Here is a 17,549-nt window from a genome sequence, read left to right as displayed (position 1 = left end):
GAAGTTCAGCGAGATCAAGCAGCTTTCCCAAAGTAGGTAAGTGGCAACCTTGTGATAGAGAAACAAGTTAGGCCGACAGCAGAGGTCATGCTCTCTCCACTCTGCTGCCCCCATATGAAAAAAGCTGAATAGAGGATTCCTACACAGGTGGGAAGCAGGTCTCTCAAGATATCCAAGATTCTATAAGCCTTGGTCTTTCTTTCAATTTCTTAGAGTGGCTGAGGCAAGATGGTAAGAACTGGACAGATTGGACAAATGTGTCAGATGACAACACAGAGACAATAGCAATATGACAACAATATGACAATACGACAACAATAGAGACAATATTTTTTACATTTTTATAAGTATATGTTTTAAGTAAATGTTTTTAGAATGTGCCAATTAAAAGAAAATACAAATAACTTAAAAATATGAAATGAGGGGCTTCCGTGGTGGTGCAGTGGTTAAGAATCCACCTGCCAATGCAGGGGACATGGGTTCGAGCCCTGATCCAGGAAGATCCCACATGCCGCAGAGCAACTAAGCCTGTGTGCTACAGCTACTGAGCCTGTGCTCTACAGCTCACGAGCCACAACTACTGAAGCCCATGGGCCTATAGCCCGTGCTCCACAACAAGAGAAGCCACCGCAATGAGAGGTCCATGCACCGCAACCAAGAGTAGCCCCCACTCGCCGCAACTAGAGAAAAAACCTGCACACAGCAACAAAGACCCAATGCAGCCAAAAATAAATAAAATAAAATAAATAAATTTTTAAAATTAAAAAAAAAATGAAATGACTTTCAACTTCATTCATAACAAAATGCAAATTAGATGCTTCAGTTTGGCAAAAACCAAAAAGTTGGACAACATCAATGGTGGCAGGATATGAGGAAACAGTACTCTTATTCATTACCAGTAGAAATGAAACTGATTTGGCCTCCATAGGGAGTGATTTAGTAACCTCTGTCAATATCCTAAGTACATATAAACTGTTATCCAGCAATTATACTCCAAAAAACAAAAACAAAAGCTTGAACTTCAAGGCACATTATTAAATTTAAATAAATACAAAGTTCAGAATAGTAAACATAATATACTACCATTCCTTTTTTTTTTTAAACATCTTTATTGGAGTATAATTGCTTTACAATGTTGTGTTAGTTTCTGCTTTATAACAAAGTGAATCAGCTATACGTATACATATGTCCCCATATCCCCTCCCTCTTTTGTCTCCCTCCCACCCTCCCTATCCCACCCCTCCATGTGGTCACAAAGCACGGAGCTCATCTCCCTGTGCGATGCAACTGCTTCCCACTAGCTATCTATTTTACATTTGGTAGTGTATATATGTCCATGCCACTCTCTCACTTCATCCCAGCTTACCCTTCCCCCTCCCCGTGTCCTCAAGTCCATTCGCTATGTCTGCGTCTTTATTCCTGTCTTGTCCCTAGGTTCATCAGAACCATTTTTTTATTTTCAGATTTCATATATATGAGTTAGCATACGGTATTTGTTTTTCTCTTTCTGACTTACTTCACACTGTATGACAGACTCTAGGTCCATCCACCTCACTACAAATAACCCAATTTCGTTTCTTTTTATGACTGAGTAATATTCCATTGTATATATGTGCCATATCTTTATCCATTCACCTGTCGATGGACACTTAGGTTGATTCCATGTCCTGGCTATTGTAAATAGTGCTGCAATGAACATTGTGGTACATGACTCTTTTTGAATTATGGTTTTCTCAGGGTATATGCCCAGCAGTGGGATTGCTGGGTTGTATGGTAGTTCTACTTTTAGTTTTTTAAGGAACCTCCATACTGTTCTCCATAGTGGCTGCACCAATTTACAGTCCCACCAACAGTGTGGGAGGGTTCCCTTTTCTCCACACCCTCTCTAGCATTTATTGTTTGTAGATTTAAAATACACATTTATATTTGTATATACACAAAGAAAATATTTTAAGAGGATACAGTAGAAAATATAGACAATAGTCATCTGGAGGGAGAGGAAGTAGATGGCTGTGAGACAGGAGTAAGAGGGAAACATACTTTTCCCTGGATACCAGGCTGTGCCTTCTGCATTTTGTACCATGTATTGTATTAATATTCAAAAATAAATAGAATGAGCTTATTCATATTAATTTAATGAGGGTTACTATGCAACCAAGTGAGTTGCAAAATAAAATAAGCCTAATAATTTTTTTCCAGTCAGACAGGTTCAAACTCTTTTTGCTAATTGCCTCTAATGAAGATAGTAGCCAGTTATCTAAACTGAGCTAACAATTCTACAGATGGCTGTTTTCACCAAATCACCCATAGAGAGTTGGCCAGGTCCACAGTCAGCCATACATCCTCAAATATATATGGCTAGATCTCAGGGCCTAGGGCCAGGATGGGGATGCCAGATTTGGCTAGCTGGATGTCCCAGGTCAGGAATCACTCACCCGGTCATAGGTGTCTCCCTCCAGTTCTCCCCACTTCCTTCCATCCCATGATGTGACTCGAACTCGATTCCTATCCCTGACGTCTTGAGGCACATAGCTGTGAAGGACCTTCTGTAGTCTGCCTGCTCGTGAAGTGGAGAGATCATTGGCAGCGAGATTGCCTGTGGGAGCATAAATTTTAGGATTGTTTTTTCTACTTCTGTAAAAAATGCCATTGGAATCTTGACAGGGATTGCACTGAATCTATAGACGTTTTGGGTAGTATGAACATCTTATGCCCACAGGAATAAAGCAACTTCAGAGGCCACAGCAAAAGAACACATCCCACCAGCAATGGTGCTAATGGAGAGTCAGACCAATTCTCAGGCATAGCCAATCAATGCAGACCCCAGGGTCAGGAGCAGGTGGAGGAGAAATGTTTATTACATGCATAGCACAGTACTAGACACTCCGGAGTGGGGGCTGCAAAGACAAACACCGACATAGGCCAGAAAGGTTATGTAAATAAATAAAGCAGACCAGGTTAAAACATTTATTTCTAAAGAAATACGTTCTCTCCCACTTTTCTTGAAATATGTGTCTCTCTTCATCTTTGGTAGATACTACACATTATTTACCCAAAATTTATTCTCCTCTTATTCCTTAGTAATAGAACTCCAATTTTATTTTAGGGAGGGGGAAGCAATATTCCCCAAAAGACTACATTTCCCAGCCTCTTTTGACAACCAAGTAAGACAATATGACTAAGTTTTGGTCAATGAGTTGTAGGCAGAATTATTGTGTGGGACTTCTGGGAAAACGTTTAAAAGGAGCTGATATAATCAGGAGATGTGCCCCTTTTGTCCAGTCTTTTCTTCCTGCCTGGAATTTGAATGTGATGACTGGAGTTCCAGTAGTCATGAGGACCATGAGGCAATCCTGGGGATGGAAGCCAGCAATAAAATAGGTTGAAAAAAGAAAGAAGAAGCTCAAGTCCCCTAATAATTGTGGAGTCTCCATACCAGCCCTGGACTGCCTATATCCCAGCTCTCTAATGTAAGAGAGAAATAAACATTTCTTCTTTAAGCCGGTTAGTTGAGTTTTCTATTGTATATGACCAAACCTAATCCTAAATGATTCATCATCTTTCTTTCGTTTTCCCTTTTGTGATAGACACGACTTCAAGAAATATCTCACTTTGCTCTTGGCTCTACTATAAGAAATAATATTACTGTAAGCTTAATGATAAATGGCAATTGATACCTGGCCTCAGAGTCAAGGAGTGAAAGGGACACTGTGGTGAAGAACTAGAGAATACATACCTTATCCAATGGTGAACCAGCTTAGTCTTCCCACAAAGAAATATGTCCCAATTTTTGAGGGCACTCAAAGAAGTCAAAATTGGATTCTCTGCTCAAGAGGAATTTGCAGCAGGATATCAACTGACAAAAGAAAAGCTGGGTTCCAGTTCTGGCTCTACCTCCAACTCATGTAAAAGATTCAAGTTACTGGGCTTCCCTGGTGGCGCACTGGTTGAGAGTCCACCCGCCAATGCAGGGGATGAGGGTTCGTGCCCCGGTTTGGGAAGATCCCACATGCCGCGGAGCGGCTGGGCCCGTGAGCCATGCCGCTGAGCCTGCGCGTCCAGAGCCTGTGCTCCACAATGGGAGAGGCCACAACAGTGAGAGGCCCACGTACCGCAAAAAAAAAAAAAAAAAAAAAAAAAGATTCAAGTTATTTAATCTCTCTAGAGCTCAATTTCCCCCTCCATAAAATATGAGGGCTGGTCCCTTCTTACCCTGTAATTCCTATCATCTCCTTGGGATCACCGAGTCACTTGAGTGAGGAGCTGGGATAGGGTGAGGTGTTGGTAATTCAGCAAACCTTAGAAAAGCAACTCTCAGTTACTTCTCCTTCGCCCTTCTTCCTCTTCTGAGTTCCAGTCCCTCCTCATCCAAGTAACCCTACCTTATCCATTCCCCCTTCTGAGGGATTCTCACAGCACTCAGTCAGATTAACACAGCCCAGTACACAGGCTGGGCTCCCTTGAATTGGACCCATTAAACCATATCAACATTTCTTCTCCATTCTCTCTGGACTTCCAGAAGCTGGTGATCAAATGTGGTACCTCTCTGAATCACCTGTAGGACCTACCTTGAGGCTGGAAGCTGACTCAAACTGTGCAAGTTGGCTAATGAGAACTGGAAAAGAAGGATCCAGGCCCAACAAAAAGGTTAGGGCATATGGCAAGTTAAGCCTGGCTGAGCTCCAGGATCAGTGTGAAAAATACAGCCCCCTTGTGGATATTTCTCAAGATAAAAATACTGCCTATTTAAGGCAGGATGTCGGCCAACGGATGGCTGAAGTGAGTACTTACAATGTACAAGGCCCAGCCTGGGCTATACTATTGAGTAACACTTAGGCCTGTCCTCAAGGAATTTATAATCTTGAGGAGGAAGAAGATGCATACCCAGTAAAGCTCTGATGCAAGGCTAATGTGCTAACAGTTGCAAAGGTGATGCCCATGGTGTGGGAGCACAGGAGACAGAGGCAGCACTTCTCAACTGGCCAGCAGGGATCATGAGGGAAGACTTCCAGGAGGGGGCACACTTGAGCTGAGGCTGGAAAGCTTAAAGGGTGTTGACAGGCCAGCTGCGATAAGGTGGGGGTATTCCAGAGAGAATCCATAACATGGCAAAGTTGGAGGCTTATTCAGGCAACAGAGAGTAGCAGGTTTTGGCAGAAGCACATAAAGCCTGGGGCAGAATGACACAGTAAAGCTATAACGGGAGACTTCCCTGGTGGTGCAGTGGTTAAGAATCCACCTGCCAATGCAGGGGACATGGGTTCGAGCCCTGGTCCAAGAAGATCCCACATGCCTGGAGCAACTAAGCCTGTGCGCCACAACTACTGAAGCCCACGCACCTAGAGCCTGTGCTCCACAACAAGAGAAGCCACTGCAGTGAGAGGCCCACTCACCGCAGCTAGAGAAAGCCCGCGTGCAGCAGCGAAGACCCAACGCAGCCAAAAATAAATAAATTTATTTAAAAATGAAAATAAAGCTATAACAGGCTGCTGCAGCCACATCTTATCACTCTAGCTGGCAGGCTAAGGAAATGGAACTTAATCTTAGACACAAAGTAAACAGATGCAGAGGGACGAAAGCATCATGTGGTACATTAATCAGGGCTCTGTTTTAATCTGCCTTCAGAGACCTTGCTCTGATCAGCAGTCTTCCCTGGCCAACTAACAGAGAAAGAGAGAAAATCATTGCAAACAGAAAAAACACACCAGCTTAGCAAGCAAGCACTATCCTACCTGTGACCCGGACCAGAAAGCCCATCATATTTAGTGTGCCCTTGACTGGGTGAGGTCGGGAGCCCTCCCTGCCAAGACACCAGCCCTCTGACTTACGGCAACAGCCAGTCTGAAGCAATGCTAGTGTCTTTCCCCCAGGGGCGGCACACAGGTCAAGCACGGTGTCACCAGGCTGCAGGCCGAGGGCCAGGACAGGCAGCAAGGAGGCAGCATCCATCAGGTAGTAATCCATGACACCCAGGCTGCCAAGCCTAGAAGAGAGGAGACCACCTTAGAGTTAAATGCCAAGTCAGGAGACCCACTGGAAGTCAAGGTCACCAGTCCATGCCCTCAGGAGCTACTGAGCTCTACTCAGCAAAAACTAATTTCTCAGACCCACACTCAGTTGTGTACTTACTCACTCATTCATCTACATAGCAGCCAGAGCAGCCTTTTAAAACATAGATCAACTCACTCTATTTCAGCCACACCAGCCATCTTGCTATTCCTTAATTAAGCCATGCATACTCCTGTCTCAGGCTTTTGTAGTTGTTGTGCTTTCTGCCTACAACACTCTTCCTCCAAATATCCCTCATTTGCTTCCTCATTTCTTTCAGGTCCTCCTCAAGAGTTACCTCATCAAAGAGGCACTGGCATACCCTGACTACTCCATCTAAAAATAGCAGCCCCCTACTCCCACCTATCTATCTTGCATTCTTTTTCTTTAAAGTATTTATTATTCACTTTATATGTATAGGTTTGTGTGTATTTTACCCCTTCTCTCTCTCCCTATTAGAATGAAGGTAGAGACTTTTTCCTGCTTTGTTCATTATAACATCCCCAACACCTGAAACAGTGAATGGCATGTAGTAGGAACTCAGTTTTATTAGGTTACATATTGAGATACAAAGTGCTTTGTGGGTTCAGGAAAGAGCGCCATCCACTGTGCCTGTCACAGTCAGAGTTACCTGAGTTAGATCTGATGAAGGAATGGGCCTTCATTCGGTTAAAAAAAAAAAGGGAAGAGGAGCATTCCAAGCAGAAGAAAAAAGAAAAAGCAAAAGCACAGATGCATGCAAACTCATAACTTCTTTCAGACATAGTGAGAAATCTGGTGTGTTAGAAATACAAGGTACATGAGATTGAAGTTGGAAAGCAGATAGAGGCCAAGGTTGTAAAAGGTCTTAAACCCTATGCTAAGGAGTTTGGACTATAACCTGTAGGCAGTTACCAAAAGTTTTTAAAGAAAATGACATGATCGGCTAGTTAGAGTTTTAGAAAGCTAGGTGGGCTACAAAGAACAAATTAGAAACAGAGACACCAGTGGGAAAGCTGTTACAAGAGTCCAAATGAGAGCTAATACGGCATGGAGAGAGGCAGCACCCATGTGGGTAGAGAGAGAGGGACAACAGACAGATTGTCGTCACAGAAGGCCCTCTCACTCCCAACCCACTTGTCATAAGGGCAACTGTGGTGCAGCCATTCAGCCTGAGACACGGTTCAGCACGGACAGCCTTTGGCGACAGCCTCAAGGAGGCAGAAACTTGGTCCTTGCTGACCTGACAGGAAGGCTCTGGAAGAAAGATGTGACAAGATATAAGACAGAGCACCACTGAGAATCAGCTCCAAGACCTACAATCCCCAGTCTCGAGGTCACAACACCTCTGGCGTTCACAAATGGGCTCAGGCCGTGATAGGATATTTTCAAAGTCAAATCACACTTTGTGCCACAACTACTGAGCCTGCACACCACAACTACTGAAGCCCACGCACCTAGAGCCTGTGCTCCACGACAAGAGAAGCCACCGCAATAAGCCCGCACACCACAAAGAAGAGCAGCCCCTGCTTGCCGCAACTAGAGAAAGCCTGCGCGCAGCAATAAAGACCCAACACAGCCAAAAATAAATAAATAAAAAATAAATAAACTAAAAAAAAAAAAAAAGCAGCACAACAATTTCTCAATTTCAGGAGGTTCCTGGACTCCCTAAATACATCCTTGAACTCCCAAGAGATTAAGATCCCCTTGATTTACAGGGAGCCCATTAAGACAAGAAGGAAAGAAAACTCAAACATAGAGGGCTGCTTCCTCCACTACTCTCTGGATGTCCTCAGGCAACTTAGGAAACCACATGGGTCTTACTCCATGGATCTGCCTAAAGCCAGTGCCTCCAAATTGGTCTCTAATCCTGCTCCAATCTATGCCCTCCTCACAGTGACTAAAATGATCTTCCTGAAGCACAACCTTGATGGGAATAACATCGATAGTAAGAGATACTATTTATGAGTGCTATATTACAGGTACTATACTAGGTGTTTAATATGCATCATTTCCTTAATCCTCAGCACAACCCTGAGAGGCAGGAGAACCCAGATTCTAGAGCCTGACTGCCTGGATCTCAAATCCAGCCCAGTTGCTCATCAGTTGTGTGACCTTCTGCAAATTACTCAACTTCCCTGTGCCTCAGTTTCCTCATCTGTAATAAGAATACCTATCAGATAGGATTAGTGTAAGAATTAAAGGAAGTAATAGAAAACAAGTACTTAGAACAGTAGCTGGCACATAGTGAGCTATACTGTCAGCTATTACTACCATTACTTTCCAGATTATTTTCCTGATAAGGAAACCAAGGCTCAGTTATCCAATGCCACATGTCTAGTAAGTGGTGAAGACAGGATCCAAACCTAGGTTTTCTTAACCACTGTACATTATTACCTTTCCTCTACTCAGAAACCCTCTTCAGTGGTTCTCTAGAACAGATGAACATATTGCAATTACAGCAATATGAATTAAAAGGCACATGTCTGAAGCTGCCCAGCCTTCGTAATTCCAGCCATTTAAAAGCAACCCTGGACCACCAGGAAAATCCCCTTCCCCCAACCTGCTAGCTCATGACATTCAAGATTCCCACACATGGCCCCCATGTACTTTTCCAACCTCATCCCTTACTTCTCTTAAGCATATAGTCTTCCCTCAAACCAGCAGCTAGGACAATTGTAAAAGCCTCCTAATTTACAACACCATTTCTAGCTTTGCCCCTCTCCAATCTATTTTCCACACAGCAGCCAGAATGATATTTTAAAAATTCAGATCTGATCATGTTATTCCCCAGCTTAAAACCTTTCATGGCTGGGGCTTCCCTGGATGCCCAGTGATTAAGACTCTGAGCTTCCACTGCAGGGAGCACAGATACGACCCCTGGTCAGGAAACTAAGATCCTGCATGCCACATGGTGTGGCCAAAAACAAACAAAAAACCACCAACAACAAAACAAACAAACAAACCTTTCATGGCTCCCTCTTCCTTTTAGAGAAAAAGTCCATGATCCCATAAGGCCTGTAAAACCTTCAAAATCTGGCTCTAGCCCTCTTCTGTAGCCTCACATCACACTCCCATCCCCACTCCCATGCCACCAGCTTTAATTCCTACTCAGCTTTCAGGTCTTAGCTTAAATTTCACTTCCTCAGCATTAGATCTCCTAACTATAAGACTTCATAGCATCCTGTACTTTTTTTCTGTAGCACTTATCACAACCATAAATAGTTTTTTTAACAGTTATCTCCCTCACTAGGCTGCAAGCTCCATGAGGACTTGTGCACTTAAGAGTGCCTAGCATTTGGTAGACAATAAATATTTGTTGAATGAATGAATCAATCCTTCAAAGATCAATTCCCACATCCTACAGCTAACACTGAGCTCTCCTTTTCTCAATTTAGCATTTTATTACAGAGTCTTTTTTCATTCAACTTCATATACATCTGAGCATTGGATAAGATGACTGGAAGGTCTCCTTTTTTTAACCCCAGTCTGGTCTGGTACTAACTTTGTGTCCCTAAGCAAGCCCTATTTCCTAGGCAAGTCCCACCTCTTATTTGGTATCATGAGGTTACTTGTCCTACTCATTTTGATGGGGGCAAGTGAGAAAGCAGTTGTAAATAACACACATTTTAACTGGAGAGGGTGCTCATGTAAAAAGGTTTTTTGGTTTTTGTTTTTTTTCTTACTTAGGCAGTAGAAGTGGGGCACTTAAGCAGGTTCAAAGTGCAGGTTCTGAGGTCAGACTGCCTGGGCCTAAATACTAGCTTCACCACTTACTATCTAAGGGACCTAAAGCAAGTAAGTACCTTAACTTCTCTGCACCTCAGTTTCCTCAAATGTAAAAGAAAAACAATAATATTGCCCACCTCAGAGGGCTGTTGACAGAACAAAAGGAGATAATGCCCAGCATGTATACGTACTCAGTAAATATTAGCAATATTAAGATCCCTATTAAACAGGACAGGAGCTGCGTCTCTTCCTGTCTACTTCCAGCAGACACTCAGGACAGCCCCAGCCCCAGCTCCATATCCTACCTGGCAGGAGGGAAACGGCTGACATCCCCTCTGGCGAAAGTGAAGCATCGAAGGTTTGGACTGCAGGCCCAGGAGGCAGGGGGTGGAGCTGCAGTTTGGCCATTCTCAGGTTCTGGTTCCCCGTGGAAGATAGCTTCATTCACGAAATCCCTGGCACTCAGCTGCTCCAGCTCAGCACTCACACGATCCCAGGCAGCAAAGTTATTGACCAGTGCACCATACTTCTGCTCTGAGAGGAGACTGACCCGGATCGATGGCCAAAGATCCCCAAATTGCACACTGTAGGTCATGTCAAAATTCTGCAGAGCCAGTCGAGTGGCAGGAAATGTGGGCTCTGTGGCAGCCTAAAAGAATGAGAACAGGCCTATTGGTCTTCCAGTCTTGCCTCTATCCCCTTACTGCCTGACCCCACCAGTACTTCAGAGCGCTGGAGCAAACGTGGATCCAGCTAGTGCCCACTCCTGTCTTTGCATCCTGTCTTTGCATCCTGCCTCTGCCTGCCAAAGAAGTGTGTGAGAGACAAGCAGTGGGGAACCAGCCTTTCTCTCTCAGTGTTGTGAAAGTAAGCTATAACTCTCACAATAGTATGTGGGGGTCACCAATAAAAAGGATACTCCTTTGAGGCCTTGGAGAGGACTCTTGAGAAGAGTCTACAGAAGGTTGGTAGAAACTATGTAGGCCCTGGGTGAAGCATCAAGTTTAAATATAGAAGATGTTTTCTTTCTGAACAGTCCTTCCATTTTCTAAAGCACTTTCATGTCTCCTAGTTTAGGTGAGCACCACAAGAGATAGCACAGTGGGATACAAAAAATATCAACCTTCTACATTTGATGGAGAGATGAGGGTAACTTACCTAAGGTCATGCAGTGACTGACACCACAAGGCTCAGAATCACAGGGCTGAGGGTCATTTTGGGAAAGTCCCCAGACTCCAGGAAGGTGGGATGAGGAGAGCTCACAGAAACTTTGAGGTGTGAACAAAAGTGGGGACTTACAGGATGACTGCTATGAGGGTAGCAGAGAGGGACATGAGTCAGGCTTGAAGAGCACAAAAGAAGACTGAAAGGGAAGAAAGGCCTCAGCTGAGGAGTCCACAAGTTGGTCCTGGTTGCCACAGCTGGGATGCTTGCTATGGCTGGCAGCCCTGTTACTGTCTATGAATTTTGCTTTAGCTTGGATTTTTGGTCAGAACTCTTTCTGTGCCCTCATTTCTTGTTATGGTGGGGACTCTTGCTTCGACCTTGACTTCTGCTATGGTGGGGACTCTTGCTCTGGCCACGACTTTTGCCACTGCAAGGACTCTTGCTTCGGCTCCGACTTCTGTTATGGAGGGCACTCTTGATCGGGCCCTGACTTTTGCTATGTTGGGTACTTTCGCTCTGGCCCTGACTTTCAAAAAGTTGAGGACTCTCACTCTGTTCCTGATTTATGCTTTGATGGGTCCTATTGCTCCCACTCAGACTTCTACTAAGATGGAAACTCTTTCTGTGACTCCATTTTGTACTAGGGCTATGGGTACTCTCACTCTGGCTCCAACTTGTGCTTTGGAGGGTGTTCTTGCTCTGGCTGTCACTATTCTGGCATTCACTAATAACAACAGTCGAACTACAGTTGGCATTAGTGCTACAGCTGGAACTCTTGGATGAAGACAAAGGACAGCTGTAGGGGATCTGGGGAGACTCCTTGCGGCAGTCTGGAGAAGCCACAGAGTAGACATGGAGGCCACAGGGCATAGTATCAAGATGGCCCCAGGCTCGGGGGGCAATGGGTAAATTTGGGGGGTCAAAGGGTGTTCTCAAAGGGATAAAAGAATAGATATGCGTAGAACAAGGAGGCGCCACAGGCTGGCGATGAGGTTGGGGTGGGCCCCTGGGAGTGCTATAGGTGCCACAGGGGGGCACCACTGGCTGGTTATGACACTGAAGGGGACCTGTGGATTGATTGAGGGAACCAGAGAGTAGGCAGGGATCGCAGCGGGTGGGGGAAACCACAGAATATACATGGGTGCTGCAGGGGGGTCCAATGGGGGGTCCTCGGGGGCTGGTCTGAGCATAACTATTGGGGAAGACAGGATCACAAGGAAGGCGAAGGGGAAGGGAAGTGGGGATAACTGTTTTGAGGGTTCTAGGGACCACAGTAGGTGCGGTAGTCCTTTGGGAAAGTTCTTTGGGGCAGGAATTTGAGCAAGTTGTGATGGATGTCACCATACAAGAAGGACTGGAGAAACCAGAAGGGCAGGAGGGAGGTGGAGGAGAGATGCTGGCCTTAGGGGACATGGGCTGGTCAGGAGGAGTGTGCTGGGTGACCAGGGAGTGACATCTGTGAGGAGCACATGGCTGTTTTAACTCTGAGGATTTGGGAGACTTAGCTTGGGGGCAAACTGAGATAGGGAGAGGGGGTTCCTTATAGCTTCTGCAGTGGGGTGCCTGGGGTGGAGACATAAACTGGTTGCCTGGAGGTGAAGGAAAGAAGGCAGAAAAAGGACAGTGGGAGGACAGGGGAAGAGGTGGTTGCTGGGGACAGGGTGGACCAGAAATTGTAGTGCCTGAGGTTGTGCAGGGATAAGGGCTCCCACCAGTCTCCCAAGAGTAAATGGACTCAAAGCAAGGCTTCCTGGAAACCTGGGACTGGGGCGAGCAAGGAGAGCCAGTACTCCCAGGGGGCAGGCGGATGGCACAGTAAGGGCTCCCAGCGGCAGGTATGCGGGCATCTGGGGGAAGATGGGAATAGTGATAAGAGCCCTCCTGAGGTGAGCTAGGACAACAAGATGTGCCTGCCTGAGAAGAAAGTGGGGAGCCACAGTAATTTTTTCCAGGAGGGGCATCAAGCTGTGGTTTGGGTTCACAAGCGTCTGGATGCTTAACATGGCCATAGTAAAAGCCGCCAGTGGGTGGGGAAGATGTTGGGGAAAGAGGAGGATCATTATAACTTCTCCCTGAGGACCAGGGAGAGAGCAGAGTGGAGGTCATGGGCCCAGTTTCCAAAACCCTGTGAGAAAGGGGTGGGGAAATTATAGGTCTAGTTTCCACGGGCCAGTGAGCATGAGGAGGTGAAATTATGAGGCCAGTTCCCAGGGGCCTATGAGTAAGAGGAGGTGAAATCATGGGGCAATTTCCGTGGGTCCCAGCAGTGATGGAAGGTGAAATCATGGGGCCAGTTTCCAAAGGCACATGAGTGAGGGGAGGGGAGGTCACTGGGTTGGTCACTGGGGCTGAAGGGTATCCACCACAGTAACAGCGATAAGTGTGTTGGTCAAAGTAAGGGCCTCGGGGACAGGGACATGGTGTTCTCAGGGGACTGATCCAGTTGCAATAAGGGCTCCGCGGACGGGCAGGGGGTGACCCCACAAGGCGGAACCTGTCAACACAAGGACTTGGAGGGGACGAACCCAAGAGGATAGGCTCCCGGCAGTAGGGCCTTCCTAGGAGTGGAGAACAGGGTTCAAAAGAACATCTTCCTGGGCGCAGGGGAGTCTGTGGGGTTGGGGAGAGGGGCAGTGAGGGCGGGGAAGGAATCACTCGGGGTAGGGTGGGGGGCTGGCCGGTTATGGAAGAAATTCCAGGGCTACAAGTGAGGCCAGAGAAAGGATCCCTGGATAAGTGGGGAGAGCCCATGGGGTGAGAGGAGTCGCTGCACCTTTTGCCTGGGCTTGGGGAAAGGCCGGGAGGGTGGCTACTGTAACTTCCTGGGCGCCAGAGGCGGCTCGAGGCTGAGGAAGGGGTTGAATCCTTTCCCGGAGGGCAGCGGAAGGAGGGAAGGGGAAGTCGCTATGTCACCTTCCTAGGGGTGAGAGAGGCCGGGCTGGAAGGTTTAGGAGGAAAGGAGTAGAAGAGGTCATGCGGTGGGGGAGCGGGGAAGGGGAGAGGGAGGAGGAGAAAGGGGGAGGGGGGGAGGGAGGAAGGGAAGTGGAAGGGTTAGTGGGGGCCCAGGGGAAGGTAACCAAGAGCCGGGAAACAAGAGGCGAGACAGAACTGAAAGAATGAGGACGGGGGTGATGACGTAACATAGAGAGGCGGAGTCTGGAGTCTGCAGACTTAAGGCTTGTGACGAAATAAAAGGGCGGACAGAGGCGATGACGTAACAGATGTGAGAGGGAGGCGCCTAGTCACGCCCCCTGAGGGGCGGGGGAAAGGAGGCCCAAGGCGTTCCAGAGGCGGGGGAGTAGCGAGCCTAACTGAGGGTGCGGGAAGTGGGAGGGCTGGAGAAGTTTCCCGAGGGGTGGTGGCGAGACACTGCTGTCACGGGACCTTACCCATTTCTTCTTATGTCGTTGTCTCCGCAGGACCGTCATGAAGTCCGCACGCTTCAGCATGTCCCGCACACCTCTCCCTACCAGCGCAGCCATGTCGGCGTGCGCCGCCGGGTAATTCCGACCGGAACCGCAAAGGGAGACGCGCAGGTTCCGGAGAGGTGGTGCGCCCCACTGCGGACGAAAAGGGGAGAGAGTTACGGCTCTTTTTTGGGGCTCTGCCCACCGATACGTCGCAGATGCAAACCCAGCCCAGCGTAGGGATCTTTTGAGGGTCTGGAAAAGAAGAATTTTTCGCAGAGAGTGTTGGCTCCGTTTGGATGCTTGTACAGACTCTGTAAGTCCCGTAACCCAGTTGGGGGATCAGGGAGGACTGGTAGCTGACAGTTGAGTACTGAAGGAGTTAGGTAGGCAAAATGGAGCGAGAAGAGCCTTCTGGGCAGAAGTACAGAGAGAGATCCTGAGGTAGAGAAAAACGAGGCTAGACTTCTAGGCAGAGGCGGTTTTATAGTGAAGCTAATTAAGCTTAAGTTTCAGGACCTGTCATTTGCACTGCCCTTTTTAAGGCTCGTACCTAATTTTTGTATTATTTTTCTTAAAGAGGGTCTCCCAAATTTTTTAAGCTTCCACAGAACTTGACTCCACCACAGGAGCCAGTGGAAAGGAGGGTCATGATCAGATAATTGTTTTTAAAAATGAACATCTGATAGCCAGCGATCGGAGTAGGTGGGAGTACGGCAGGGAGATCAGATGAGAGAAGACCATGGTCTGGATTAGTGTGGTGGCAGTGAAGATGGAGAGAAGAAGATGGATTCCCCTTATATTTCAGAGAAAGAAGTACAGGACTTGTTGACTGATTGACCCTATCTACACTAGTATATACTACACCACCAGTCAATAGCTGTCCTCTTACTCTGCTTTTATTCTTCTGACTTATTATCAACTGATATGTATTTATTTTCTTATAGTGTGCTAAATAATAATTTTCAAAAGGTTAAAAACATAACTTATAAAAATATAAAATGAACACATGCCAAAGATTTTATTCATCATAATAAACTGCTTATCTATTATTATCCTAAATAAGGAGGGAACCAGTGATATGGTAAGACTTGTTCAAATGAGCATTTGAGTTTCAGAGATTTAGATTATCAGCCAAAGGAATGCTGAAATGAATTTGCTAATAGTTGCAAAAACATTAATATCCTATTAAGCAATAAACTATAATGTTGGGGATTATCTTTTACCAGAGAGAATTAAATTCCATCTCTACTGGACAAAAATCCATTTGCATTTCTATGGATAGGAATTATTTGCTTTGCTCTCAGACAAGGTTTGCATTGCCATCAGTTTTCTACAAGTTAACCTCTACCCCTACGAAGTTGTAAGATAGCCTAGTCAATGTAAAGTCAATCAAAGGTATACCCCAGCACTACAATAAAAGATCACCCAGTAATCCTCTTTCTGCCCATTTACAAGTTCTGGACAATTTTTCTGGATTTGTCTCCCCTCACTAGGATGTAATATTTAAAGAGCAAGGATTTTGTTTGATTCATTGTTGAATTATCAGCACCTAGAACTGTATATGATACATTGTTGGCTCTCAATAAATATTTATTGAATGAGGGAGTGAAAAATGAGAAAGTAGCGATGTGAGTTTAAATTTCTTTGAGAAGTTTGTTACAAGGACCTAGCAGTTGTAAGGTGGAGGGAGGTACATGTATAGAGAAAGGCCTTTTTTTAAAAAAAGTTCAGGGTTTCCCTGGTGGCGCAGTGATTAAGAATCCGCCTGCCAACACAGGGGACACAGGTTCGAGCCCTGGTCGGGGAAGATCCCACATGCCACGGAGCAACTAAGCCCATGTGCCACAACTACTGAAGCCCGCACACCACAGCTATTCAAACCAGTTGCCTAGTGCCCGTGCTCCGCAACAAGAGAAGCCACCACAATAAGAAGCCTGTGCACCGCAACAAAGAGTAGCCCCTGCTCACAACTAAAGCCCACGTGGCAACAAAGACCCAACGCAGCCAAAAATAAATGAAATAAATCTATAAAAAAAGTAAAAAATAAAAATAAAAAGCTCATAATAATAACCTATATGGGAAAAGAATCTGAAAAAGAATGGATACATGTATAACTAAATCACTTTGCCGTACACCTGAAACTAATGCAACATTGTAAATCAACTATAATATAAAATAAAACTTAAATTGAAAAAAGATATTTAAATCCAGATAAGGATCCAGTGAAGAAAGATTCAGTACACTAGAGAAGAGATATCCCAGACACATCTGTTTTCAAAGGCTTACACCAAATATGGAGTGTCAGAACCACAGCCACAGTCTCCCTGGGAAGGGCCCCTTCCCACTCCAAACCTCAGTTTAGTTTACCCATCTAGAAATTGGGGGAACAAGGGAGAGAGGGTTGGACTAGATCAGTGATTCTCAAATGTTTTGGTCTTCGAACCTCTTTAAAATCTTAAAAATTATTGAGAATTATTGAGATGTTTATTTTGTCTATCAATATTTACCAGCTTAGGGCTTCCCTGGTGGCACAGTGGTTGAGAGTCTGCCTGCCGATGCAGGGGACGCGGGTTCATGCCCCGGTCTGGGAGGATCCCACATGCTGCGGAGCGGCTGGGCCCGTGAGCCATGGCCGCTGGGCCTGCACATCCGGAGCCTGTGCTCCGCGGTGGGAGAGGCCACAACAGTGAGAGGCCCGCGTACTGCAAAAAAAAAAAAAAATATATATATATATATATATATATATATATATATATATATATATATATATATATATATATATATTTACCAGCTTAGAAATTAAAACTGAGAAATTTTAAAAACTATTTATTCATTAAAAATAACAATAATAAGCCCATTACATGCTAACATAAATATCTTTATGAAAAATAATTATATTTTCCTAAAAGAAATTTAGTCAGAAAAGTGGCATTGTTTTACAAATCTCTTGCAAATTAATGTCTGGCTTAATAAAGCTAGATTCTCAGATATTCTTTTTCAATGTGTTGTAATATGTTGTTCTAGTTGAAGTATATGTAGAAAATCCAGCCTCACACAGATATGTAGTTAGAAAAGAGAGGGGTATTTTTATAGCCTTTATAGGTAACTGTGAATATTCTTTGATACTACACCAAAATTCGACAAGTGATAGTTTCCTTCAAGGTTAGTGGCAGTGTAGAATCTGAAACCATATCAAAGAACTTTTCATAGTCTGTT

General features: G+C 45.3%; 2 protein-coding genes across 2 annotated transcripts in view; both read right to left on the bottom strand.

Annotated features, from left to right (window-relative positions):
• The window catches only part of NSUN4 (NOP2/Sun RNA methyltransferase 4), a 30,399-nt gene extending 13,444 nt beyond the window's left edge, over nt 1-16,955 (bottom strand). Inside the window, exons 1-5 of the mRNA XM_060089758.1 lie at nt 16,841-16,955; nt 14,313-14,483; nt 10,062-10,405; nt 5,829-5,983; nt 2,436-2,596 (exon numbers count right to left, since the gene is read on the bottom strand). Of these exons, the coding sequence (XP_059945741.1) occupies nt 2,436-2,596; nt 5,829-5,983; nt 10,062-10,405; nt 14,313-14,483; nt 16,841-16,909 (900 nt within the window). The 5' untranslated portion in view covers nt 16,910-16,955. The remainder of the gene's footprint in view (nt 1-2,435; nt 2,597-5,828; nt 5,984-10,061; nt 10,406-14,312; nt 14,484-16,840) is intronic.
• On the bottom strand, nt 11,052-13,674 carry LOC132483455 (sperm head and tail associated protein-like). The gene is made up of 2 exons (XM_060088735.1): nt 11,580-13,674; nt 11,052-11,065 (listed from the first exon to the last, which is right to left on the bottom strand). Exons 1-2 carry the CDS (start codon nt 13,672-13,674, stop codon nt 11,052-11,054), a joined length of 2,109 nt encoding a protein of 702 aa, XP_059944718.1.
• Nucleotides 16,956-17,549: the final 594 nt, after the last annotated feature.

The sequence above is a fragment of the Mesoplodon densirostris genome, chromosome 2, assembly GCF_025265405.1.
Source record: "Mesoplodon densirostris isolate mMesDen1 chromosome 2, mMesDen1 primary haplotype, whole genome shotgun sequence".
Classification (NCBI taxonomy): Eukaryota; Metazoa; Chordata; class Mammalia; order Artiodactyla; family Ziphiidae; genus Mesoplodon; species Mesoplodon densirostris.
The sequence above is the reverse complement of the archived record's forward strand: the minus strand, read 5'-3'. Positions and strand labels throughout refer to the sequence as shown.